The sequence below is a fragment of the Sphaerodactylus townsendi genome, linkage group LG07, assembly GCF_021028975.2.
Source record: "Sphaerodactylus townsendi isolate TG3544 linkage group LG07, MPM_Stown_v2.3, whole genome shotgun sequence".
Lineage (NCBI taxonomy): Eukaryota > Metazoa > Chordata > Lepidosauria > Squamata > Sphaerodactylidae > Sphaerodactylus > Sphaerodactylus townsendi.
The window spans coordinates 100,728,942-100,755,862 of record NC_059431.1 but is presented as its reverse complement, the minus strand read 5'-3'; the positions used below and the strand labels follow the sequence as shown (position 1 = coordinate 100,755,862).

Genomic DNA, 26,921 nt, shown 5'->3' with positions numbered 1-26,921 from the left:
TCAGGCGGACTGAATCCCTATTCATAAGACGTTACCATGCCTAATCTGGGAGCTCCAGATGTCCAAGGCTGCACTCAGTTACACTCTCAGAATGTGCATTACCGAGGCATAAAGCATCTCACATACCTGTGCCCTAAGCGGCATCCACGGCTCATTCCACTTTCGGGAGTGCCGCAACTTCATGGCGGCATTCAGACCGAACAGAGTTCCCTCTGGAGGATGTGTGGTAGCCAGTGGCCACCTGGTCCCTCTTCATCCTCCTTTATCATCAGACATTACAGGTTAGCGTTCCATGGCTGACTAACAAAGAGCCAGCTTTGGAACTTGAGAGTGCTCGAACATATATTTGGAGACTAACATTCCCACCCATTTAGGGACCCGCACTTGCTCTGGGAGGTCCCAATCCAAGATGTCCCGAGATGTCGCCTCCAGGAGAGAGCGATTTACATTGGTACTTACCCTGAAGGACAGACCTTCTCCTGTGGTAGGCGATGGGGGCATCTTGGCCCTCAATCTTTACTTTCTATGCAGTCTCCAAAATTAATCATTCCTTAGTTTTATTATTATGATCTATGGATCGGGGTAGTTAGTTATAAAATACTTGGAGTTCTCTCACGTTTTGATGTTTGTTTTCAATGTTATTCTTCGTTATTATGTTTGTTCTACGTTACTTCCTGTTTGTTCTACTTCTTAAGATAATAGAGTTTTTTCTCTCACTGCTGAGTCAACGGAATACTGGGGATCTAAGATGGATTCCAGCCTCTACAGGAAGTGACATCATTTAGTCCTGCCTCCCTGAGTATAGGTTGGAAATCACCCAATCCAAGATGCCCTCATCGCCTACCAGGAGAAGGTCCCTTCAGGGTAAGTACCAATGTACCGTTTGCCTGTGAACTACAATATCTTTCGGGGTGGTGAAGGGGTGCGGATTTTTGTGATTTTTGTCAATTGCGCACCTGTGCCATGAGGAGTCTTTACTGAGTAGCACCAGCAGAGGGCAGTATCACACATGAAAACCAACAACTGGAATACATCTTCACAAACACAATAAACAGTCAGCACGTGTGTTTATTAAAATATTGTAAAGTAGCTGTGGTGGCCTGCCCTGTCAGGTCAGCCAGGCAGATATATTTCTTGGAGAAGACGGTCATCAGGTCATAAACAGTGAGCTCAACATCTTGTTTACATATAGGCAGTTAACCCTTTAGTAGCTGGATTGTCTGGCAGACACTTGCAAATCCCAGCAGTTTCTCACTTCGTCTATTTTTCACATCATTCCTCTGGACCCACCCTCCCCCACCAGCCCCCAAGGAGCCGCTCTGCTGCTGGGACTCAAGCCAGAGAGGAACAACCCAAAATGTCCAGCTGAAAGAAAGGGGTAAATAAAGCAGTCAGAGGGGGGAACTAGCCGGCTGCCCCGCACGGTCTCTTGAGAACCGGAAATATCGGGGTGCTGGCAATCACGGTCTGTCCCCAACTGCAGGAATTTAGAACCTCTGCCCCAACATCTTCCAGAAACTGGTTCTGGTGGGTTTTCCGGGCTGTGTGGCCGTGGTCTGGTGGATTTTGTTCCTAACATTTCGCCTGGATCTGTGGCTGGCATCTTCAGAGGTGTATCACAGAGGGAAGTCTGTTTCACACTGTGTCTAAGTGAGAAGGGAAAGTTTAGTGTGGTATATTGTCCATGTCTCAGGACACAGTGTGAAACACAGTGTGAAACAGACTTCCCTCTGTGATATACCTCTGAAGATGCCAGCCACAGATGCAGGCAAAACATCAGGAACAAAATCCACCAGACCACGGCCACACAGCCCGGAAAACCCACCCGAACCAGTTGAATCCGGCCGTGAAACCCTTCCACAATACGTCTTCCAGAAATGTAATGCCTAATATGGTCCCCTGTGCCACATAGACTGGAAGTGTTTCACAGAATCACTCCCCCCCCTTCTGTAGTCTTTCCCCCACCGCTCTGTGCTGCAAACTGCCCCAGACAAAGACCGGCAGCGTGACACAGAATCGTCCCCTCCCGACCCCCCATCCCCCATTCTGTAGTTCCATTAGAAATTTTAAATCAATCAATCAAATAACAGTCGAAACATTCAGCAAAATAATAAAATACAAGTATTAAAATGGCCTGGGTTAAACGTGGTTCTAAATTATACCCTCCGGATCACCACAAACCCTCACAGGAAAGAAATATGGGACTGGAGGGGCTCTGAAATAAGACAGCAAAGCACCCGGGTGCATGGGCAGGAGTTCCTGCTGCAGCAAACGCCCCAACAAAGACCCCTTTCCCGCCGCTCCCCCCACGGCACCCTAAGCCTGCCATCATTAGAAATTGATTACCGTTACAACGATCGTTATATCGATCGTTATCTCGATCGATATAATGGCAGCAATGGCCATTAGAAGTTATGGACCCCCAAAGGGGGTGCCCCATCCCCATTGTTTTCAATGGGAGCTTACATGAGATGGGGGCTACCCATTTGAGGGACCATAACTTTGGTCTCCTGAACATAACTTCGCCAAACTTGGGTGGCATCATAAGAATAGTTACCAGATGTTACCCTGAAATTTTGGTGTCACTAGCTGTAAAAATACATCCCTTCCAGGCACCCCAAGAAATTTGCCCAAGATTCTTTGTTTTGCAGTGACTTTGCTCCATTGTAGCCAATGGAAAATTACTGAGCGTGTAGGCAGGCTGCACATTTTTGAAGATAGAGGCACCAGACTTTCAAGGTGGCTCCAGGAGGGAACATCCAGGTTTGGAGACCTTTGCTTCTGGGGGTTCAATTTTAGGGCCCCCCAAAAGGCTTATTTTGTTTCCCCGCTCCTGCACATGAAAGTTTGCGGACTGAGTTCTCTCAGAACTCTCTCAACTCATCCCCGCCCCCACTCCAGAAGCAAAGCTCACCAAGCTTGGATGCTACTATTATTCAAGGCCTCTTGGAGCCTTCTTGAAAGTCTGGCGCCTCTATCTTCAAAAATGTGCAGCCAGTGCTTACACACTCAGACATTCCCCAGAATCTGCCAGGCTTTTCAGCAAGTTCTGTGGTGGGAAAAATTACTTTTTCCACCATAGACTTCAATGTGGCTTTCTGTTATGCCCAGCTGGCTCTGGGGTAGAAGTTTCAACAGGAGGCACTGTGGTAGGGGTCTTGCTCTGGGTGGGGGCATTTCCTGTAGGGCTGCTGGTGTGAGTCTCCTGAAAGGAACCAGCCAAATTTGCTAAAATGTGTGTGGAAGAGGAAAATGCTGTGGGCACCGAGTTGAAGGTGAACCTGATGCCCACAACATTCAGCCATGCCAGGCAAACTTTAGCAAAGTTGGCTGGTTCACTCAGGAAGACTCACATAACAATCCTCCAGGAATTAAGTGCCACCCAGAGCAAGAGACCACTACCACAGTGCCTCCTGTTGAGAACCTCTGCCACAGAGCCAGCTGGGCATAACAGCCGATTGAAGTCTATTTTATTTTCCACCACAGAACTTGCTGAAACATAGCCTGGCAGACTCAGAAGTGTCTGAGTGTGTGCTGTGACCACATTTGTGAGAGATAGAAGGCACCAGACTTTCCAAGGTGGCTCCAAGAGGCACTGTAACTAATAGCATCCAAGCTTGAAGTGGCTCAGATGATGGAGTGCTGAAGGATTCTGAGAGAGGAGACTCAGCCAGCAGGCTTCGTAATGTGCAGGAGCTGAAGGCTAAAATAACTGCTAAGGGGGGGGGCCCATAAAAGTGAACCCCCAAAAGCTAAGGTCTCCAAACTCCCTGGTTGCTATCAATACCAGGAGGGGCTTCCTGGAGCCACCTTAGAAAGTCTAGGTGCCTCTGCACCTTCAAAATGTGCAGCCTGCCTCAGAAAGCTCCTCCTTGGCTACAATGGAGCAAAGTCACTGCAAAACAAAGAGATCTTGGGCAGAATTTCTTCCATGAGGCCATTTTCCTGAGGAGGGATGTATTTTAAAGCTAGTGACACCAAAATTTCAGGGTATCATCTGGTAACTATTCTTATGATGTCACCAAGATTTAACGAACTATGTTCAGAGAGGACAAGTTATGGTCCCTCAAATGGGTAACCTCAATCTCATCTGCTCCCATTGAAAAACTCCATGAGGACTAGGAGGGCACCCCCGGGGGGATCCCATAACTGCTTACTATAGCGCCTGAACCAAAGATCACCAAATTTGGGTGGTATCATTAGGGCAGTCTCTGGATGTTGCCCTGCAATTTTGGTGCCGCTAGCTTTAAAAATGCGCTCCCTGCAGGCCGAAAAACACCAAAAATACCCCCCAAAAGCCCAAATACCTTTTATCCACATTTGTTCATATTTGGGCAGGACATAATCGGGCAATTTTTGTCTGAATGTGCCCAAATTTGCCCAGATTCCAGCTGAATCTGGTATTTGTTTCATCTGAATCTCCAACCCTCAAAAGTGATGCTGTTTCAGGGTGGGGGAGAATCCACCCCCAAACAGCATCACTTTCAATTTTGTTTTAACCGGGGACCCCAGATTCTCCCTTTAAGGTGGATTTAAAAGAAGACTCTGATCTCCCTTAGTTTAAAACACCATTGAAAGTGATGCTGTTTAGGGGGGTGGATTCCACTAAGGAGGTGTTTTGTGAGAGATGATGCTGACATTTGTTTTGAGTAAATGTTTTGCTGGGGGGGGGTGATTTGTGAAGATTTACATGCTCTGAATATACCCACTTGCACTGGCTTGGAGTTGTTTCTCAGGCCTAACAACCCTACCTCATAGGGTTGTTGTGATTCCCAGGAAATTAGAGAGAAAGAGTTGGTGGGGAGAGAGCCTTGTTTGTTTTGGTGGGGGTGGGAGGTTTTTTGGGAGCTGCTAAAAAAAAATCTTTTTTTGGTCAGGGGGGGGGGGGGGGGCCGCCCATACGCCGGGCAGACGACAAACTCAGGTTTTGTCCCAGGCGCCAGTTTGCTAGGTGCGCCCCTGGCTCGGGGGGGGGGGCGACAAACTCAGGTTTTGTCCCCGGGCGCCAGTTTGCCTAGGTACGCCCCTGGCTCAGGGTGGTGGGGGGGGGGGGCGGGAAAGGGGTCTTTATTGGATCCTTTGCTGCAGCAGGAACTCCTGCCCCCATCCAAGCGACGGATCCACCGCCCCCCCCCCCCCGCCCAGCGCTGCTCCCCTGCCAGCCCCTCCCCGCCCATCAGGGCCAGCGAGGGAGCGGGGGGTGGGGGGAGGGCAGCCAGAGTCTCCCCAGCGACGACTACAAACTTCCAGGAGCAGCAGCAGTGGCAGTCCCCGCCGAAGGGTCCCCTCCTCCTCCTTCTCCCCGCCGGCCGCTTCGGTCTCTAGGGCCCCGCCGGCCAGTCAAGCGGGAGGAGGAGAAGGAGGAAGGGCACCGGTCCAATCGGCGCGCTGTGTCGGGCGAAAGGCCTGCCATTGGGCAGGAGGCGCCGGGGAGGGTCTCCCGTCAGTGGCTTCAGGTGGAGGCCAAGTCCCGCCCCCGTGGGATGCCCTCTCCCTCCGGCGCTTCCAAAACGGCACCGGGGACAGCAGACCCACGTCAAGGCGGAAGTGGCGGCAGGGAGAAGGAGGAGGGGGTCCTTCGGCAGGGGCTGCTGCTGCTCCCGCTGGAGGGTCGTCGTCGTCGTCGCTGGGGGGACTCTGGCCGCCCTCCCTCCCGCCTCCCTCGCGGGGCCTGATGGACGGGGAGGGGCTGACCGTGGAGCAGCGCTCGGCTGGTTGGTCCTGCGGGGCGGTGGGTCCGTCGCTTGCAGGGGGGCAGCAGGCGGGGGCAGCTGCTGGGTGGGGGCAGTTCTGGTCCCGGGGAAGGGAGGCATGCATGGGGCTGATGCCTAGAGTATCCCTGTCCATACGTGAAGAATCCACCGCCTCCCCAGGGTTGAGCGCACCTCTCTGTTAGGAAGTGCTTCCTCAAATGTAGTCAAAACCTCCTTTGCTGCAGTAGTTTATACCCATTAGCCCGAATTGTCCCATCCAACACAACTGGAAGCATCTGCCACATTTTCCGCAGGCCGCCCCTTAAGGTGTCCAAAAAGGACTATGGTGCCTTTACTCAGAGGAGCTAAAAGGGTTTTTCTGCATTTTCTTGCCAAAGTGACAGTTTTCCTACAGCTAAATCGGTGGGATTCTGTGCATCCATGCAATGTTAACCACCCTTTCTTTTTCTTGCCAGAATCCTTGAAGCAGCTGCTGGAGAGAACCTTAGTGAGCCCAGCCCCTTGCTCTGCAGACGCGGCATCCCCGGACAAGCATGTCGTCATGTTGTAACACAAGCACTGCTTTGGGAGCATTGTCTCTTTTATTTGGAAAAATGTTAGGGTGCCTCTCTGCCTAAGGCAGCTGACAATTTTAAAAAATTAAATACATTAATTAATATCCAGAATTACCGAAGCAAAGCAAAAAACTCCATCCCAGCAGAAAAGCACAGACCATGAAAACAAAGCTCTGTTCCACAGACAGACTGAGGCTCAGGGAAACTGAGCTCCTGGCCCATCATGTCTCTGCTGATGGCACTGTTGCTATCCACTGGGTAAAAATAAGGTTTGCAAGTAAGAGCCAAAACTGGGGTGACACACATGACCGAGCTCTGGAAGCCAATAATACTGATGGGAACCCAAGAAGTTTACTGGGGGCGGGGGGCAGGTGGTTTTTTTGGAGCGGTGGGACCTCATCAAGCCTGTGGTGCCATCCCGTTCTCCGGGGTAACAGATGGTCATCCTTTGGACTGCTGTAATTCCAGCAGAAGTCCAGGTCCGCCCTGGGCTTTGACGATGGTAACTGAGTGGCAGTACTGGATGGATCCCTCCAGGCTGGGTCTCTCTAAGGTCTGGGCCCCTCCGGTTTATTGGGGAGGGAGTCCAAAGGAAAGGCCTTCTTTTTCTCGCCTCCAGTTCTAGCCTTGGCAAGCCCTGGGACCCAGCTGCTCTTCCCTTCCCCTCCCGTTCACCGCCTGCTGTTTGCAGAGCACTCTGGGGCATCAAGGCCGTAGAGGCGGTAGAGAGGGCAGAGGCCAAGTGCAGCAGAACATGCAAGAGGTTGAATTTATGAAGTCGCATATCGAACATCAGTGATGCAACAACCCAATATTGACTTTGGCTTGAAATGCGGGGAGGGCATTCCTCAAACGAGGGGAGGAGGCAGTGGTGGGGTTCAGCAGGTTCGCACCACTTTGGCAGAACCAGTTGTTAAAATGGTGCTTGCAAACAACCAGTTGTTAAATTATTTGAATCCCACCACTGGGAAGAGGCCTCTTGCCTGCCTGTCTTCATCACTGCACAACATGCCCTGAAATGCAAATGCATCCAGCAGGAAGCAAGGGTGGCCCTCTCTGCCAGGCAAGACAGCAAGTGTGTCTTGGTTGTGGAGCAGAAGGCAGACTTCCACCTTGCCTGTTATCAGTGCCCCTTGAGGGCTGCCGAAGAGAGCGGGCCAGGATGTCTGGTGGCACTTGTAGCCTCTCACAAAGAGGCCGAAGCAAGAGGGAGATGCCGTGAGCTATAGAAAGCCATGCAGGCAGCAGGCCAGGCTCCTTCGGGATCACAGGGCTGGGAGAAGCACCAAGGAGCTCTGGAGTATACCGGCTCTTTCCCAAAGGCTGCAGGCACCAGCTAGGAAGGCAAAGAATTGCAGCAGCAGCGTTGCTTGAGGACCCACTCTCTGGTGCCATGCAGGGCTGCTGCCATGCTCAGCCTGCCTCATTGCCCCGCTCCCCCCCCTCAGCTCTTCTGGTATCGCCAGAAGCCCCATAAAGCCTGGGTCAGAGGCAGGCTCTCAGCCAGACCTGGCAGAGGCAAGCACGCCAACTGCACCAGGCCATGCCAGAAGGTGCTCCACTTGTACAGGGCCTGACGGCTCCAGAAATGCACCGGGCAGTGTTTCTGGGCAGGTGGACAATGGTTCTGGGGAGCAGGGCCAGAGGAGGAAGCAGGCGCTGACGTCTGTCAGGTGCTAGGAGTCCCCTCTTATTACCTATTCCCTACAGCCTGGGTGGGTAAGAGCGGTGGGCTCTAATCTGGAGAACTGGATTTGATTTCCTGGTCCACCACATGAGTGGAGAACTCTACTCTGGTGAACTCGGTTTGTTCCCTTTGTCCTTTCACATTTTATTTATTTATTTATTTATTGGATTTTAAACCGCCCATCCCCGAAGGGCCTGTTGGGTGACCTTGGACCACTTCTCTCAGAACTCTCTCAGCCCCATCTACCTCACAGGGTGTCTGTTGTGCGGAGAGGAAGGGAAGGAGTTTCCAAGCTGCTTTGAGACTCTTTACAGATGAGAAAAGTGGGGTATAAATCCAAACTCCTCCTCCTCCTCCTTTACAGGGACTGGGGGCCTGATTCCAACCAGGCTGCATTGCAAAGGGAGGGGGGCCTTGTCTTCCCACTCTGAAATGCCCTCAGGGAGCTTACATTTCCCAGTGGCAGCGTACAGGTAGCTTCATCAATGGGCACCTCTGCCCCTCCTGGAGGAAGCCGTCCTCGGGCCCCTGAGGTCTCTCTCTCCCTTTCCAAAGTTTATACCCTGAAAATCTTGTTGCGGCTCTCCAGATGTTCGTGGACTACAATTCCCATCAGCCCCTGCCAGCATGGCCAATTGGCAGGGGCTGATGGGAATTGTATCCATGAACATCTGGAGAGCCATAGGTTGCAGATGCTCCTCGATTCAAATCTGCTCAAGAGGATGGACCGCTGGCCTTGGCCCCCGGGGCGGGCAGGGTTTTCTAACCCCCACTTCTCCTGAAGCCACTTAGATGACCTTGGGCCAGCCTCTGTATTTATGACCATCCAACCCCGGAAACCAGTCCGCCCTTTTCTGGCCTCCCAGTCCTTCCCGGTGAACCGTGGCATCCTGACGGGCCTACCTAGAGCAAAGCCTTGGAAGGATTTCCTTCCCCAAGGGTGACTGGTACACTTCTGCTGGCCATGACGTCCACGGTATTGCGCGCAGAGCTGGGCAAAATGGTTCTTCAGGTTCTTGAGCTGCGTATGGCAAGGGAGGCACCCGCTGGCCAGGATTAGAAGCAGGAGGGGGATGGCAGCGGGGGACGGGCGGGTCTGGAGGGCCCCTTGGGTGGTCACTGCGGCAGGGGCCATGGAGAGCAGCTGCCCGCAGACTTGTGGGTGTGGCCATGGCAGCATTCTGGAGCCTTCTCCTACTCGTGGGCCCCCCAGTCCCAAGGTTGGATCCGTAAAGGGCCAGTCCAACCTGCTTGGGTGGCCCTCTGATGCACCTGCTCCCATCACAGAGTACCTGACCCTGAAAATCTTGTTGCGGCTCTCCAGATGTTCGTGGACTACAATTCCCATCAGCCCCTGCCAGCATGGCCAATTGGCAGGGGCTGATGGGAATTGTAGTCCATGAACATCTGGAGAGCCATAGGTTGCAGATGCTCCTCGATTCAAATCTGCTCAATTTTGGGAACAATTTATGACTGAATAAATTAAATAAAAATAATAAGTTAGGGTTAGGGTTAAGGCAAGAGCAGGGGCTCGGGCTTGCCTTAGTGTTATGTTGAGTTCTAGGACGCAGTCCATGAATAGGGCTATGGTCAGTTACAGGATTTGGGTTTTTATGACAATTTTCAGAATAATTTATGACTGAAAAAATTAAGTAAAGTAGTAAGTTAGGGTTAGGGTTCAGTCAAGAGCAGGGGCTGAGGCTTTCCTTAGTGTTAAGTTGAGTTCTAGGGTGCAGTCCATGAATAGGGCTATGGTCAGTTTCAGGTTTCGTGTATTTATAACAATTTTGGTTACAATTTATGACTGAATAAATTAAAGAAAAATAATAAGTTAGGGTTAAGGCAAGGGCAGGGGCTCTGGCTTCCATTAGTGTTATGTTGCAGTGGCGTATTTGCCTATTGGATAATGTGGGCAGTTACCCAGGTCGCCCCCTTGTGGCGGGCACCAAAATTGCAGGTTCGTTTGTGTTTTTTTGGTATTGTTAGCATTTTTCCATTTTCGGCCTGCAGGGGACGCAGTTTTTAGGCTAGCAGCACCACAATTTCAGGGAACTTTCGGGAGACTCGCCTGATGATATCACCCAGGTTTGGTGTGGTTTGGTTCAGGGAGTCCAAAGTTATGGACTTCCAAAGGGAGTTCTCCCATCCCCCCATTGTTTCCAATGGGAGCTAATGGGAGATGGGGGCTACACCTTTGAGGGTCCATAACTTTGGACCCCCCTGAACTACACTTCACCAGACCTGAGTGGTAACATCAGTAGGGTTTCGTGAAGATCCTCTGAAATTTTGGTGCTGCTATCTTAATAATTGCACCCCTTACAGCATGCACCCCTCAAATTTCCCCTGATTCTCCTTTTAAATCCACCCCCTTCCTGCCAATGCGTGTTTTCTTTCTTTTTTTATTTTCTCAATGCCTAATAAAGGTTATTATTATTGTTAAATCCATCCCTTTCGGCATGGATTTAAAGGGAGAATCTGAGGTCCCCAGTTCAAACATTGAAAGTGATGCTGTTTCAGGGTGGGGGAGAATCCACCCCAAATAGCATCACTTTCAATATTGTTTAAACTGAGTACCCCAGATTCTCCCTTTAAGGTGGCTTTAAAAGGAGAATCTGGGCACCCAAGTTCAAACACCATTGAAAATGATGCTGTTTGGGGGTGGATTCCAGCATCAGTTGTTTAAACTAGGGAGCCCAGGTTCTCCTTTTAAATCCACCTTAAAGGGAGAATCTGGGGTTCCCAGTTTAAATAACATTGACAGTGATGCTGTTTCTCCCAGTTGGGGGGACTGGATACAACACCATAAAATGTTTTCATAGCAGTAATAAAACATTTTGAAAGCATTTTGAAAATGTTTTCAAAAACAATATTTCTGCAGTGTGGCATGGCCCATTGCTGTGTTCAGAGCTGTGAGTTGAGGCATGTTCTACAATGTGATGGTGACTTTGTAAGGACCTGGTGTAAAAAATCATTGTTTGGTCAAGGTGGGGGAGTGCGGCTGTCCATGGGGGGAGGGTGCCAAACAGTTTTTGCCCACGGTCTCCAATTTGCCTAGATACGCCTCTGCAGTCTGGGTCTACAGGCCCCCCCACGACTGCCCGGGCCCCCTTCCTGGGCAGAGGTTGCCAGGATCTCCCAACTCCGCCTGTACAATGCCCGATTCTTACCTGCAGGGGGCAGGCGAGGGTCGTGCGAGCTGTGCAGAGGGAAAGCGCCTGGTTCCGGATCCCGCGGCGCGGAAGTCTCCTCCCCTTCCCGGGCATCCTTTGCAGGCGGGCGGAGCGTCTGCTGCGTGCTTGGCCATGGCTCTGAAGGCCCGCTGGTGCTATAGGGGGGACCCCCAGGAGGGGCAGAGCGCCCCTCTGGGTAAGGACTCCAGGCGGGGAATGGGTCGGACGCTGCGCCGGGGTTTCCAGGCTGGATTTGGGGTTCGCCAAGCGGCTTCAAGCCGGGCGGTAAATCTTTGCTCCACGTGGATTTTTAGTTGGGGCAACCTGGCAGTCCGGTGAAATGCCCCCCTCTGGCCCCCGAAATGTTGCCGCAGCAGATGAGGCTGCCGCGCCCGCTAAACTGGAATCCGGAAAGAGGAGGGAAAGGGCGGTGACGCGCAGCGCTTAGATTTAGACTGGATTCACACGTGGTTGGGTCCTATTTTGTCCTTGTGGTGGGGCAGGTGTTCGTCCCTTGGTTTGCGCATGCAGGACAATCCAGCTGCGAAGGGTTGCTGCGGCATAAGGGAAGCGCAGTGTCTGACCCTGTGTGGGGGTCTAGGCACAACTCTCAGCTCAGTTCTTCCTGGTACCTGCGCAGAATCGCTTTAGCCCTCAACAAACCACGTTCCATAGACAGCAGCTGGAAACCGTGTATGATCCGTCCCGTTGCCGACTTGTGTGAATTGGGAACTGTGAAGATTTCCCACGCAAGGACCCCTTCTGCTCCTGTGCACCAGATCCCTGGGAAATCCAGGATCCATGAATAAAAGCTGCATGGCATTCGTTACTGGCTATTGCTTGGTAACAATAACGTGCAGCTGCTTTGGCCTGTCCCAGTTGTGGATGATTGCACTCTCCCTCTGCTTCAGTAACATCCAACAATGTGCAGATGCTGCTTGGGAGGTTTTCCTGGTGCTAATTTCAGTGCAGATATTTCCAGGGGGCCCTGACCTGGATGACCCGTCCTAGGCTGATCTCAGAAACGAAGCTGCGTCAGTCCTGGTTAGTATTTGGGTGGGAGACCACCAAGGAATACCAGGGTTGCTACCCAGAGACAGGCAATGGCAAACCGCCCCCTTACATCTTTAGCCTTGAAAACCCTGTGGAGTTGCCACAAGTTGCCTGTGACTTTATGGTACTTTCCTTCCACCAATTCATATTCCTTATATGGGGTTGCAAGCGCGGCAATTTTGAAATGTGGCTTTTACTGTAGGCCCTGCAGAACCTTCATTCGTCCACATGGATTTTCTCTGGAGTTGGTTTTGGTTCCTGTTCTGTTACAGTTCAGTTTACAAATGGGAAACTGAGGGATTCTGACAGCGTGAAATTCACCTTATACAAGAGCAATGATGCCAGTAACCCCAGAAAGAAGCAAAGAAGGATTTTGGTAAGGATCTTGGCCCTCACCAGGGTCTCTTCTTACTTTTCTACAGACTGTGTATCTCTCTCTGTATTCTGTACTCCCTATTTTCCCTCTATTAAGTTCCCTTTATTAAGTTCTGTACACCCTATTTTCCCTTTATTAGATTAGCAAGATTAATATAACGTTCTGGTATGTGATTACTGTTATGAATCGGTTGTCAAATGAACACATTTTTTAAAAAAGTTCAGATCCAGGCATCTCATACCCCAGGGGAGAAAAACTTCCATTTTTAAAATATTTTTCAGGATAATTGGGCTTCGTACTTGTGTTTGCAGTAGCTGTGCGGCAAAGATAAGCTTTGGTTGCGAGGGCTATTCCATCTCTAGTATATTCCATCTCTTCGAAGCCCAGAACAAGATGCGGTTTCCCCAGTCTTTACAGACAAGCATGTTTATACGTTACATGTGCAATCATTAGTAGGGGATCCAGGTAACTTCTCTCAGGAAAATGCTTCTACTGCATGGATATCAAATTTTCTGGGCTCACAAGCTGCAATATTTCATCACCTGAGAAATTCAGTGCTTTCTACTGTTCCACTTGTTGCTCTTGTAGTCATATTATTTGGAACACAGCTATGTGTTTTGTTTATACATCAGACATATATGTCTGGCCTTTTAGCCATCATCATATATCTGGCCTTTTAGCCACAAATGCACTTCTGCGTGCATGCTAAGTACTGTCAAGTCACTTCCAACACATGACAGCCCTGTGAGTTAATAGGTCCTTCAAAATATCCTGTTTTTAGTAGCCTTGCTCAGGTCTTGCAAACTGAGGGCCGTGGCTTCCTTTGTTGAGCTGATCCGTCTCATGCTGGGGCTTCTTCCACTTTTCCTGTTGCCTTCAATTTCTCCTAGCATTATTGTCTTTTCCTGGGAGCCTTTCCATCTCATAGTGTGATCGAAGTACTAAGTTCTAAGTCATTTTAGCTTCTAGGGAAAGTCCAAACGTACTTAAGATGTTTTGAAATACAGTATTCATTCTACTCCTTTCTTCTGTTCCCAATTCTTTAGTTTTGACCAAGGACCCTGAGCTAGATAGCCCAGCCAAGTGATGGCGAACCTTTTCGAGACCAAGTGCCCAAATTGCAACCCAAAACCCACCTATTTATTGCAAAGTGTCAACACGGCAATTTAACCTGAATACGGAGGTTTTAGTGTAGAAAAACGGTTGGCTCAGAGGCGCGCGTTACTCAGGAGTAAGCTTGGCGGTAGTCAGTGGCTTTGCTTTGAAGCAACCGTGCAACTCTTCCAATGGGTGAATCATAATCCTAGGAGGTTTTACTCAGAAGCAAGCCCCATTGCCAGCAACCAAGCTTACTCCCAGGTAAAGGATCGCACTTTAGTTCTTCGCATGAAAATCCGTGGGGTTTAACAGCGCTTAACAGGGTTACCTACACTGCTTCCCCAAAACTAGGTCTTAGATTTAATGCTAATAATTGAGCCCAGCGGCCCAGACCAGCCCCGGGGGGGGGGGGGGGGCTCTGTTTGCCCATGCCCACAGAGAGGGCTCTGAGTGCCACCTCTGGCACCCGTGCCATAGGTTCGCCACCACTGGCCCAGGCTAACCCGCTGTTGTCAGTATTTGGATGGGAGACCTCCAAGGAATACCACGGTTGTTAAGAGAGACGGGGAAATCACTATGCCTCACTGATCAAATGCGCACATGAATCTTTTACAGGAGATTTTATGGGCTTGAAGTTATTGATGAGAGCAATCCCTATGCTGACCGGAAAGGATTTAAGCCATTGTAATAATCTGCTTTTGTCTATGCTACCAGTATCCATGCCTTATGCTTTCCTTTCCTTTTGTTTTCTTTCTTTAGAACGCAGAGACTGACAGGCTTTCCTATGTAGGAAGCAATTTTGCCACCGACTCCCTGAGATCCAACACCCTATGCCGGTATGTCTGTATCTAAAGTGTATACATATGAGTCAATATTATTTTGCTCCTAGAAAGAAGTGTTAGGTTTAAAAAGGGTAAAGGTACAAGGGCAAGTACCAGGTCATTATTGACCTGTGGGGTGACATCAAGGCACAAAGAGTTACTGTTTTTATTACTAATAAAAATTAGAAACAATATAAAGACAAGTAGATTCTAATACATTTCTTTCAAAAAAAAAAAAAGGAAAGACAACCAGCACATGCAACACCATTTATGGAACTAACTGCAAACAATTCAGCCAGCTATTCCCAAAAAAATTGACATTAAAAAGGAAAGCCTATTGGTGTCATCTGTTCCCTTAGATACTTTGTCGGGGTGCTTGACAAGGACTCTGGAGAAATGGAAGTGTACAATGCCGAGTTATTCCACATGCAGCCATTACTTTCAGGTGAGCGAGAGATATTTTATATCAAGAGGGTTTTAGAGAAGTCCACTGAGAGGTAAGCTTCATGCTCTACACAGGCCTGTAGCACAAGCTGGGTCGTTTTAGATTGAATTCATTGAGCATTCCCTGCTTAGAAAAAAGCAAACATGTCAGGAGGAGAGTTTGAAATGAGCCTTAAAACATGCTATTAATCGTGGTACAACCTCAGCAGGATTATATCCGACACACATGTGCAAATACACTATACCAGCAGCCCACAAAGTGGCACCCGCTCGTTCCTTTTTAGAACACACCAAGTGTTTTTAGAAGGTAGGTGGGGCTCTGGCCCTGCAGGGCTTGTGGCTGGCCACTGAATTCTCTATTGGTGATGCAGTTTAAAATAATGTTGTTTTGGCAGCAGTTTCTGCCACATTGTTGATTTGATGCCCTCTCACTCCTCTTTCCCAGTGTATTCATTAAATTACTGTTCTTCCCCCTACACTTGGACTTCCCCTGTGTGTTTGACTCCTCCTCCTGCAGCAGCCATTTTGTACCTCCACTCCCTACCCTGTGTCAGAATTCCAAAGGTGCCCACAGGTGCTCTCTCTTTCTCTGAGACTGCATAGTGGAATTTTTGGACTACTTTTTAAAACTCCGGTTCCCATAATATCATCCACCAGCCAAACAAAGAGAACTTACACTGAGCAGCCATCTAAGCAGAGGGATCCAGATGCCCTCGCTGTGGTGATATTTGCTTTTTTTATGCTTAACCCACCCCCCTTTTCTTCAATAGGGATTGAATGAGCTTCTTGATACAGATCTTTATGTTTTCTCTTCTTAACAGATGACACAGCAGCTGAAGACTTGTCAGAATATTTGAACAAAAGTTACAGAGAGAAGGTACAACTTGTTCATCAGCTGTTCTGTTTTAACAGATGTAAGGAGTGTATTGGGGGCTCGTCTTAGGCATTGGTTTGCACTGCAGGCATCTGGCCAATTGGCCATGCTGGCAGGGGCTGATGGGATTTGTAGTCCTTGAACATCTGGAGAGCCGCAAGTTGCAGACCCTTGATCTAGTTAGAGCTTCGCGCTTTTTGTTTCAGTGGAGACCCTGCACTGTTGTTTCCCATTTACTAATGGCTAATGCTCTGTGGGCCCAAACCCAGGTGACCCAGGCTGGTGTAATCTTGTCAGAACTCGGATGCTAAGCAGAGCGGGATCAGCCCTGGTTAGAGTTTGGATGGGAGACCACCAAGGAATGTCAGGGTTGTTATGCAGAGGAAAGCAATGGCAGACCACCTCTCTTTGTCTTTTGCCTTGAAAACCCTATGTGGGGTCACCATACGTCAGCTGCAACTTGACGGCACTTCTGCCACCACTGTTCTCTGTAGTTTTAACTCAACATTGCTGAAAGAATGCTTTCCTACAGTTGTTCCTTTTAACTAAAAAGGGACCTATCACATAAACTGGGGCCGCAGATGTCCTGCGCCCCCGCCATGGAACACCACGACCTGGCCATGCCTCCGTCGTGTGCCCCCCTATCGGTGCTACGCCACTGTCTTAACAACATTTATTCCTGCGTAAACTGTTATGTATTATCATTTGCTTCATCAGATGTATGGGTTGTTCATCCAAAGCAGTTATCGATATTGACAATCACAGGCACCAGAAAGGCAGGAATGGGAAGATGTTACCAAGAGAGGCCATTTTTAAAAATCTGATTTTGATTATAGTGCATGGGGGTGATGTCTGCCCGAATTGTGTGTTTGTGTACATAAACCAGGATCTTTCAGTAATGGTTGGTGGACCACAAAAAGCCCTTTTCCTAGCTTTGCCATTGAACAATATGATCCACTTAAAAAACCATGAGTTCTACAAGTATTCTTGGCTTTTGCGAAGTTCTTTGTTTAATAGTCTTTGCTCAGTCAATGGACTTGGATTCCCCCAGAACTAGAATCTCAGTCTGGACATTGGCCCTAAAGGAAGTCAGCATCATTAGACATTCTTGGCTTGTAAACCAATCAGTTCTTGCCCAGTGTATTTTTAGGGATTTACCCTCGCCTGATATGGGTTGCTTTACACTGTTGTTCGCCAGAGAGCAATCTCTGCATTTCATCACAACTGAATTGCTTCTTGCTTTATCAGGTTATCTAGCTATAAAGAGAGTCGATGTGTTCTGTGTGATTTCCCAGAAAGATGTTTGGTGACTGACTGGGAACAATTTGCTCCCTAACGATCTTTGCTTGACTCTGTTGACAACCCTTGAGGGCTGATATGTGTTCCTGGTGTTTTTGTTTGCTGCTCAACTTCTCCTACAAGAGAGCCTGTGGCAAATAGCTTCTTGAGAGCTGTGCTGGAACCTCTCATCCTCTTTTTGCAGATGGATATGTGTATCGAGGCCTTTGGGAGTAACAAGCAGCGGAGAGCTCTGAACTCACGGAGGATGAATGAAATCCGGAAGGAGGTGCTGAATAAGGCTGTGATCAGCGCTGCAGAGAACATTATCGAGACAAAGGGCTTGGATGGTAATGAATGAATGCTGAGCAGGAGGGACAGGAGGTTGTCAGGCTCATCTGTTCAGTTCGCCCGAGGTGCCGTTCTATAGCTTGCACTTTTCTTTCCAGGAGAGAGGAAAGTGGAAAAAGCCAGCAGGAGAGCTGGCAACCTGTGTGTTGCAGCTGACCCCCACCCCCAGCTCTTGTATCTGGGCCTGCCACTTGTTAATCAAGGTGTATTGTGAATTTTGCCTGCAGTTTCACTTGTCAGGACATTTTTTTAGAAAGTTGTGAGACTACTAACCCCATTCAAACAGCCAGGTGCCCAGATGCAGCTTCACAGCCACACCCCTCGCCATTCCCAGAAGGCAATAGAAGCTCCCACCATTAGAAAACCTTCCATAGGGCTCCCGTGGACTTACACCAGCATTATAAATCCAGGAGTCAGCATTTTAGGTGGCTAAGCAGGGATGGAAGCTGACACACTGGCTCCTCCCCTGGCCACGCCCCCAGACAAGTCCCTTGACCCCTTTGGATAGGGCTGTCAGTGCGGGGACATGATTGAGGGTTATACAATTATGCATAGGGTACACAGTGTGGACAGAGAGAGGTTTTATCCTCCCCCTTCCATGATACTAAAACCATTTTAAAAAAAAGGTTGATGGAAAACAAGTTCCAAAATAAATGTTTTGGGTTTTTTTAACCCAGCAGTGATTAAACTTTGCAGTTCATTGCCAGTGGGGGTAATGGTGGCCATGAGCACAGATGGCTTTAAAAGGGGGCTAGGCAGATTCATGGAGGTGAAATCTGTCAGTAGCTACCAGGCATGGTGACTGAAGGGAGCCTCTATATCCAGTGGCAGCAAACATCTGAATACCAGTGCTGAGAGACAGCATCAGGCCTCGGGCTCTGGGCCCTGTTTGTTGGCCCTCCGGAGTAACTGGCTGGCCCCTGCGTGAAACAGGTTGTTGAACTAGGTGGATCACCAGTCTAATCAAGATGGGTTCCTCTTATGTTTTTAGACTGCATGTAGAATGTTCCTACTCTCATTACAAACTGGGGGGGAGGGGGATCCCTGCATGTAGAATGGCTGCAAAAGCTCCTCCCCCAACATGCTAGCTTTTCATGGTTAAGAAGGATTTTTTTAAAAAAAAGTTGCAACATTTAAATGCCCACATGGAGTCTGCCATAACGCAGTCTTTTAAAATGTATATATACACACACACACCCTGTTTCCCAAAAAATAAGACAGTGTCTTATATTAATTTTTGCTCCCAAAGATGCGCTATGTCTTATTTTCAGGGGATGTCTTATTTTTCCGCTCCACAGCTGCATGCTCTGGTGTTCTGTTCGTCGGGCATGCTTCCAAACAAAAACTTTGCTACGTCTTACTTTCGGGGGATGCTTTATATTTAGCACTTCAGCAAAACCTCTACTATGTCTTATTTTCAGGGGATGTCTTATTTTCGGGGAAACATATCTCTCGGTATGTTTGGACCGGATTCTTACAAACATGTTACATAGTTTACATTTTGTCCAAATTGTAACTTTACCCCTTTTTTTCCCCCTCCCTCCCTTGGGATTTTCTTTCTTCATTTCTTAAGTAAGCAGCAGCAAGTTCATCCTTTGTAGGCTCTTCTCCCATCGGTCTTCTGTGACTCCAATTTCTCCCATCCAATCTGTAAATTCAGTCCATATCTTCATCATTTCGTTTTGTCTTTCTTGCCATAATTGGTTTCGAGACATTATTTCAAAAATTTCTAACTGTACTTGTCCCCACACATACTCTAACCATTTTTGTATTGTCCATATCTTATCTTTCCATCCCAGCGCAATTACTGCATGAACAGCTCTTATCATAATTTTATACAGCAATCATCTTCTTTGTTCTATTCTACTATTTTCCAGTATACCCATAAACAACAATTCTTTATTTACTGCTCTTTTAACTTTCACTAATTTCTCTATATACCTGGTTCCATAATTGCTTTACATTTTTACATTCCAGCCACATATGCATCGCATCTTTATCCCCACAGTGCCAGCATTTTGGACTTGCTATAACGCAGTCTTGAAGGACTTCAACATGCTCTTATTTTGTACATTTTGCATCAGCTCTTGTTTGTTTTGATTTCTATCTGTGCAGGTAAAAGGTAAAGGTAGTCCCCCAAACAAGCATCAGTTCATTACTAATCCATTGGGTGATATCGCATCACAATGTTTACTAAGCAGACTGTTTAGAGAGTGGTTTGCCATTGCCTTCCCCAGTTGTCTACACTTTACTATCAGCAAGCTGGGTACTAATTTCACCAGCCTCAAAAGAATGGAAGGCTGAGTCAACCTTGAGCCAACTACCTGAAACCAGCTTCCATTGGGATTGAACTCAGGTTGTGAGCAGAGCTTGGACTGCAGCTTACCTGTCTGTGCCATGAGGCTCTACATAGGGATGCTAGAAAAGTGTCTAGCCCCAGTGGCATTATTTCCCAGGTTGTGTTTTATCTCATAGTCCAGCAGAATTGCCCTAGCAGATCCCCTTAAGAAAATAGTTGGGGACAGCTGTGCTTGCAGAGCACAGAGGGTTGCTGTAGGTCCTCCCCCCACGGTGTTCTCTGCTTGCTTTCAAAGCCATCGTCAGTGATGCTACAGAAGATGATAAAACAAACGTCTCCTTGGTCCTTCCTCCATGCCATGAAGATGCTGAGAGGCTGGCAGATGTCTACAAGTTTGAGGACAGTATCCTTTGGAGTTTTGTTCAGGGGGCAGAAAGGGTGCTTTATCCCAACAAAAAGCCCTTGGTAAATATTGCCAGCCAGTGCAGAAGTAGTAGTTAGAGTGTCAGTCCAGTTCAAAACCATGGAAACTTGCTGGATGACCCTGGACCAGTCATTGTCTCTCAGCCAAACCTACTTCACAAGGTTGTTGTGTGGTTAAAATGGGAGGAGTGTAAAATGATGCAAGTCCCTTTAAGCCCCCCCTGGGGAAAAAGTAATGAAGTAAAAAAATAGATAAATGAAGTCAACTGAACAAATACTAGAAGGAAAGGAACCGGTTTTTAGTTGTAAAGGCCCAAGAGGAGTAGAGGTGTTTCTGAATGAAAAAGGAGGTGGCCTCAGTTCTTCCTCAGTGTGAATCTGCCTTTGAAAGCCAGGAGCTGAGATTTTTTTAACCTTCGAGGTCTCAAAGTGGAGTTATTAGGATTTGAGGCAAGGTTTGTTTTCCTGAGAACAGCCTTCAGTTATTTCGCCTGCTGAATACGAGGCCCTGGAAGCTCCAGCTGCGACTTTTGTGAAGATAACCTCGGATGAAATCCTGAAGTTGGCGGAAGAGAAAAGGTAAAGGGGGGCTGTGAAAGTGTTGCGGAGGTCAAAGGATAGCCATGTGCTGTGACCTGAAGCGGAAGGGCCATGATTGTGTTCCTGGAACGGCTGGGCACAAGGGGCTGAGCAAGATATACCCATTTGTGCTGTGATGATGGCAACTTAAAATGGTGGCTTACTTGGGTGACTGGATGGATCGAACATCCAAAGAGGACTTCCATTTCTGTGAGGTTAACCTCAAACCCCACACTGGTCAATGGAATCAAATTGTGCATGTGGTTGATTTTCACCAAGGGTTAGAGTGGCCAACCTGCAGGTGGTTACTGGAGATGTCCTGGGATTACACCTGATCTCCAGGTGACAGAGATTAGTGCCCCTGGAGAAAATGGACACACGGTTGGCCAGTGTGGCATGGTAGTTAGGATTGGACTAAGACTTGGGAGACCCAAGTTCAGATTCCCACACAGCCTAATGATAGCTTTCCCTTTCTTAGCTACTGTCCTTTCGTATTGGAGGAACTGAAGTGTCTGCCAGTGGATGAGAAGAAGCGTGACCACAAGGCCCGGTGCCTCTGGTTTCTGGATATGCTTGTCAAGCTGAGCTTGCAACGAACGGTTAAGAAGAAACGTAAGTTTTGTTTCCTTCCTTTCTTCCTGCTTCCCTCGGTTTCCAATAGTGGGGCTTGTTGCTAGGACGGCAAGGCATCTGATTGGAATCACTGGTGAGCCATTTAACTTGGGTTTGATGCCCTCAAGGCCAGCCTCTGTGTAATATGTATTTAGCTGTGCTGCATTTTAGGGCCCTTTTCTTTCCTGTTATGCTACATTCAACGCATTTCATCTGGGCCTATCATCTAACATGACTCGCTGCCCTCCCCCCCCCCCTCTCTCTCTCAGGGAGAATTTTAAAAGTGGGGTTGGTCGGACACCTCTATTATTATTGTTATCGCTGTTTTAAAGGTTTTAGTAATTTATTTATATTTATATTTTATGTTGTACACCGCCCAGAGCCCCTTGGGGATGGGGCGGTATAAAAGTCCAAACAAACAAACAATAAATAAATAAATAAATAAATAAATAGAAAATTTTCATGTTCGTGTGTGTTGCATAGACCTGCTAGTCTTTTGCAAGGCAACTCTGACTCCATATGCTGCAAGTCTTAATGAATCGTCTTCATTTAATACACTCTTTGTAGAACTGAAGCTCGGTATCTTGGAAAATCTAACCAAACAGTCCTTTCTCTTCCAGAGCCAATGGGGCCCGACTGCCCACAAATCATTAGCAGCAAGCTTGTGAAAAATTTCACTGCACTGTCATATGGAAACGGCAGGTATGTTTTTTGTGCTGTGACATATGTAGAAGGTGTAGCAAAATTTATAATTCAAGACTCAGTGGGATAAAAGGCTTTGTCTGGGGAGAAGGGCTTGTCGCTAAGCTATGAGCAACAGTGAGGTTGATGTTAAGGTGTGCTGCACCTGTACTAACTGGAGAGCAGCTTTTCAGCGAGTTGGGATTTGGTGCCTTTCAGACGTCCCTTGTCTGAGCATCTAAGAAAGACACAAGAGTTGGAAGGGGCCATACGGGGAATCTAATCCAACTTCCTGCTCATTGCAGGATCAACCTACAGCAGATTTGACTGCTTCCAAAACTGGCCAGCCTACCACACGATACTAAGGATCCTGCCCTTGGTCCCTTTGTCAAGGTTTCTTAGCTCAGCTGCTAAAGTGGACAAGTTTTGATTCTTCGTTATCATTCCGTAGCCTCCCAAAAACATTCTGATGGGCCCTGAGAGGTCTCTGCAGACTTTTCATGCGAGAACCTTCTTATTGAAACAGAATGCTTTATCTGGGTGGTTCGTGTAGTTTTGCTGTGCTTGAGAAGATCAGGTTCAGTCAGGCACTCAACTGGGCAACTTCAGTATGCAAATGAGCGTAAGCCTGCCTGATTTCTCTGCCCAGGATAACAGGGCCGGGGGGACTGCATTTTGTGGTTGATACAGATTTAACCCTGCATATATATTTTCTGGAGCTTGGTCTGTTTCTGCTTAGTTATGAGGAGGAGAAGAATAAGAATTTGGATTTATACCCTGCTTTTCTCAACCTTGAGGCATCTCAATCACCTTCTTTTCTCCTCACAAAGGGCATCTTGTGAGGTAGATGGGGCTGAAAGAATTTAGACAGAACTGTGACTAGCCCAAGGTTACCCAGCAGGCTTCATGTGTAGGAGTGAGAAGTAAACCTGATTCTCCAGAGTAGAGTCCACCACTCTTAACCACTACACCACACTGGCTCTCTAAATTAAATATTGGCGCTGTGCCCCCTGAGTATGCCATCTTTCTCGGCATTTGTGGTTTCACTGGCTATTTTCCACATGCTTTGAAGTCCATATTGGCAAGCTGTGAGTCCTAGAAACTTGCTTTAAAAGACAGGCTGTTGACTTCTCAACCCAGAGCCACATAGCTGCACTTATAGTGAATCCAGGGAATATTGGTTTTCATGATTTCACACCACTCTAGCTCATTGTGAAATGGTGGTGGTAGAAATTGTTGTCACGTTACGAGTGACTTACAATAACCTTGCAAGGTTATCAAGGCAAAAGAGGAACAGAGGTGGTTTGCCTAGCCTTCTGCTGCATCTTCTGCTATGTCAGGTCTATGATTCATTCAATGGCAGGCTCTCGATTTAATCAGTCGTCTTTATTGGAACGAACATCGAACCCCTGGCTTTTGAAAAGCCAGTTCTGACCCTCCCCTCAAATGCCCATAGCTTTATTAGCTCTGTTGTTCATTCCCTCCCTACCCCCAACTATGTAAAGTAAAAGCGGGAAAAGAAGAGGAAAGCGAAAGTCCATTCCCAAGTTCTAGGAAGAGGTAGAGAGCCATCTGACTACCCCTCCCTCCACGGAGAGGCCCAGAGATGCCACTGTTATCTACCTTGCCAGCACAGTGAGAAAGAAGACATGATTGAGAGTTTCAGTGACCCAAAGAGGCCCCAGACATTAAGCACACACTGACATTCTGCAGCCTTCTGCTGCATCATGGTCTTCATCCAAGTTCTGACCAGGGCTGACCCTGCTTAGTTTCTGAGATGTGATGAGATCAAGCTAGCCTGGGTCACCCGTGTCAGGCTTTTGTAAAATACTTGTCTTTAACTCAGAGCCCTGCAACCAACTTGTAGCCAGGAGTGCAGTGTTTTCTAAGATCCCATGCAAGCAGAGAAGAAATATAGAATAAACTCCATAAAATACCAAAACGTGTGGAATAGATTATGCATATCCAGGGCATTTGTTCAAATTTGCATAATTTGTGTAAACTGCAGGAAAATCTCGTAGATGGATGGTTTGGATTGTGCCAAGTGTCGAATGTTATACCTTTGGAACTGCAGGGTGTACGCACAGTATTGGATTGAACACATTTGGTTATATTTTGTTTCTCGCATCTTTTCCTCTTTTTTTTTCTTCTCCTTAAGGATTCAGAATCTAGTTTCTCCTTCCATGAAAGCGAAAATAACTGCATACGTCATAGCCCTGGCCTTGCATATCAACCAGTTCCAAGTGGATCTGACAGTCTTGCAGAGGGATCTGAAATTGCGGGAAAGCAGGTGCGCGGAATCTGGCGATTGCTGTCCTTATCAGTTGCAAACACCATGGCACCTTCAGAGTGCTTGTTTCAGCTTGGAGAGCCTTGAAGGCAGAACGCCTCCTCCTTTTGGGTTGGATCACAGAAGCAGTCGATGGAAGAAGTTAATTGCAGTTCTTCTTGCATCCGCCTCTCCCCTGCAATCTCTTCTGACCTCGAGGAAGTCAGTTCCCATGGTTGTGGGACTCACATGGTCTGATAGGCATTCGGTTTGGGAGACTGTATGAAGAAGGAGGCGGAAGACGGTACAATCGCCACTGTACCTTGCAGAAGAGAGAGGAGGGTCTTCTGCCACTTTGGTGCAGCATTCAAACCACTTGGCTCTTTGTCCACATGGATCTCCTAATCCCTGGGATTAAGTTTTCCAAAGAATGAAAGGGACAGCCAGGAGGAAGAAATGTGGGCAAGATCTGCAGTCCCTTGCATCAGTGGCTTGCTGGATCAAACCCGTTGATAGCCAGATTCAGCTCCCACGTTCTGTCATAACAACAACAAGAAGAAGAGTTTGGTTCATATCCCCCCTTTCTCTCCTGTAAGGAGACTCAAAGGGGCTTACAAACTCCTTTCCCTTCCCTCCTTACAACAAACACCCTGTGAGCTAGGCGGGGCTGAGAGAGCTCAGAAGAACTGTGACTAGCCCAAGGTCACCCAGCTGGCATGTGTGGGAGTGCACAGGCTAATCTGAATTCTCCAGATAAGCCTCCACAGCTCAGGTGGCAGAGCGGGGAATCAAACCCGGTTCCTCCAGATTAGAATGCACCTGCTCTTAACCACCACGCCACTGCTGCTCTTAGACACATTAAACAGTGCAGTTTCAGGTCAGGAAAGTAGCCGATAGGAGGATGTTTAAGACCCCACATACTGAATCTTAATCCAGATCCAACCCCTATGAAGTTGGAAATTGAGTTCTGCGCATGAAACTGCCCAGGCACAGATACGTGGGCTTGTTTGGACAGGACATAGGGAAAGTTAATTTCCCGGTTGGATTTAGCCAGGATTAGCCTGTTCCTCTCTGTCTCCTGGGAGATAGAATTCCAAGGCAATAATCCTGCATTTTGTAACCTGTCCAACAATTGTGATCTTGTCTGCTGCCAATGTTAAAAATTATTGATTTATTATATAATTAGTAAAACGTCTCTAGTTCCTTTCCTGCATTGATGGTGATTTACAGTATCCGTGAAGATAGAACAGCCCTTTCACAGGTCTATTTGTGTTTTCTTTCATCAGGATTCTTGATATTGCCAAGGCCATGAGGTTAAAGGTCACCAAGTGCAAAAGCCTGTCTGGATGTGAGGATCACAGACTGGGGACCCTCTGCCTACCTTTACCCGTTTACAAGATGCCAATAGGCCGGAGAAAACGCAAGATGAATTAAACGTCCACGAACACTCCCCGTTGAGAATTGAAAGCCTTCATTGTACGGGGCAAGAGATACTGGAAGAAGTGATCAACCTCAGGAGTTTTTCTTTTTCTTTTTTTAAGTCCATGGCTCACTCTTCATGGTTTGGGCTATTGGTGACCAGGGAGAAAGAACTGGGTGGGTTTTTGCTGTTGTGAAGAGAGCATATTGTTTTTTCTCATGGTCCATATTAACAACAGGAAGCCAGCATATAAGTTCCTTGCTTTATTGAGTTTTGTTGCTGGTGAGGGCGACTGGGGGGCTCACACAAATGTTCATCACAAATGTTCATTTTAGTTATTTGTAAAGTAAACATGAAGACTATTTGCCTCCCTGTTCATGGTCAGGTATCTCAGAGGTGGGCAGTTCGCATTGGGAAATGTGTGGATAGAGAGATGACCCCTGAGTTCTCAGGAGGTTAGGGTTCTGAAACTTGTATTACCTGTTATCCTTCCATCTCTAATGCTTTTGTATCATTTCGGCAAAGGAAGAGGTGACGAACAGAGAAGAAGCTCCAAGGGGGATGGGAGTGCGTGACGCACCGGGTGCACACCCCTTTGGGGGTGTGGCGAGGGCATTTCGGGGAGTGGGCGGGAGGAAGCACCAGTGCACCGGGCTCTTTTCCCCCTTGCTGTGCCTCTGAGCTGAGTCCTTGGATCCAAAAGACTAATATCATGCATACAATTTCTACTCCACCGCTTTTGAAGAAGTAAAATCCCCCCTTCCTTTCTGAATTTGCTTACCTGCACCTTTGTATTGTGTTATGGAACAGCTATTTTGGCCTGGCTTGACATATAAGTGATAGAAACCACCTACTTGACATCACAAAGAGAAGGTGGTCTCCCAGTGTTCTGTGTGGCCAATCAGATTTGGCTGTGAATTGAAATCACTGAACTGAAGGAAGTCGATTGTGATGGCAGTGATCACATGGGTGATCCTAGCCAGTAGGTATGATCTGTTGCCTTCATTCGGAATGGAATGAATCCTCTTGCCTCTTTTGTCAGCAATCTCTGAGGGGAAGAAAAAAACTTTTCTCCCCTACTGCAAATCTTTGTGACGAAGGTACTTTCCATCTCTATCAGCTCAACTCTAAGAATGAGTGAGTTGAACCTTCTATTGTTCTTAAATCTCCTATTGTTGTTAATGGGGCTATCCTGTGTAATTGTATCTGGAAATCAGT

The 26,921-nt window shown here is 47.8% G+C and overlaps 1 protein-coding gene across 2 annotated transcripts; it reads left to right on the top strand.

Moving 5' to 3' along the window:
• The first annotated feature begins 5,527 nt into the window (after positions 1-5,527).
• On the top strand, positions 5,528-26,475 carry POLR1E (RNA polymerase I subunit E). Of its 2 annotated transcripts, XM_048504267.1 has the most exons (13): positions 5,528-5,714; positions 6,170-6,545; positions 12,451-12,554; positions 14,412-14,488; positions 14,833-14,918; positions 15,739-15,794; positions 17,275-17,419; positions 20,015-20,122; positions 20,625-20,721; positions 21,200-21,333; positions 21,954-22,035; positions 24,173-24,304; positions 25,570-26,475. In XM_048504267.1, exons 2-13 carry the CDS (start codon positions 6,428-6,430, stop codon positions 25,715-25,717), a joined length of 1,287 nt encoding a protein of 428 aa, XP_048360224.1. In that variant the 5' UTR covers positions 5,528-5,714; positions 6,170-6,427; the 3' UTR covers positions 25,718-26,475. The 2 variants fall into 2 exon arrangements, with proteins under 2 accessions (XP_048360224.1, XP_048360222.1); XM_048504265.1 differs by lacking the exons at positions 5,528-5,714; positions 6,170-6,545 and adding an exon at positions 11,093-11,321.
• Positions 26,476-26,921: the final 446 nt, after the last annotated feature.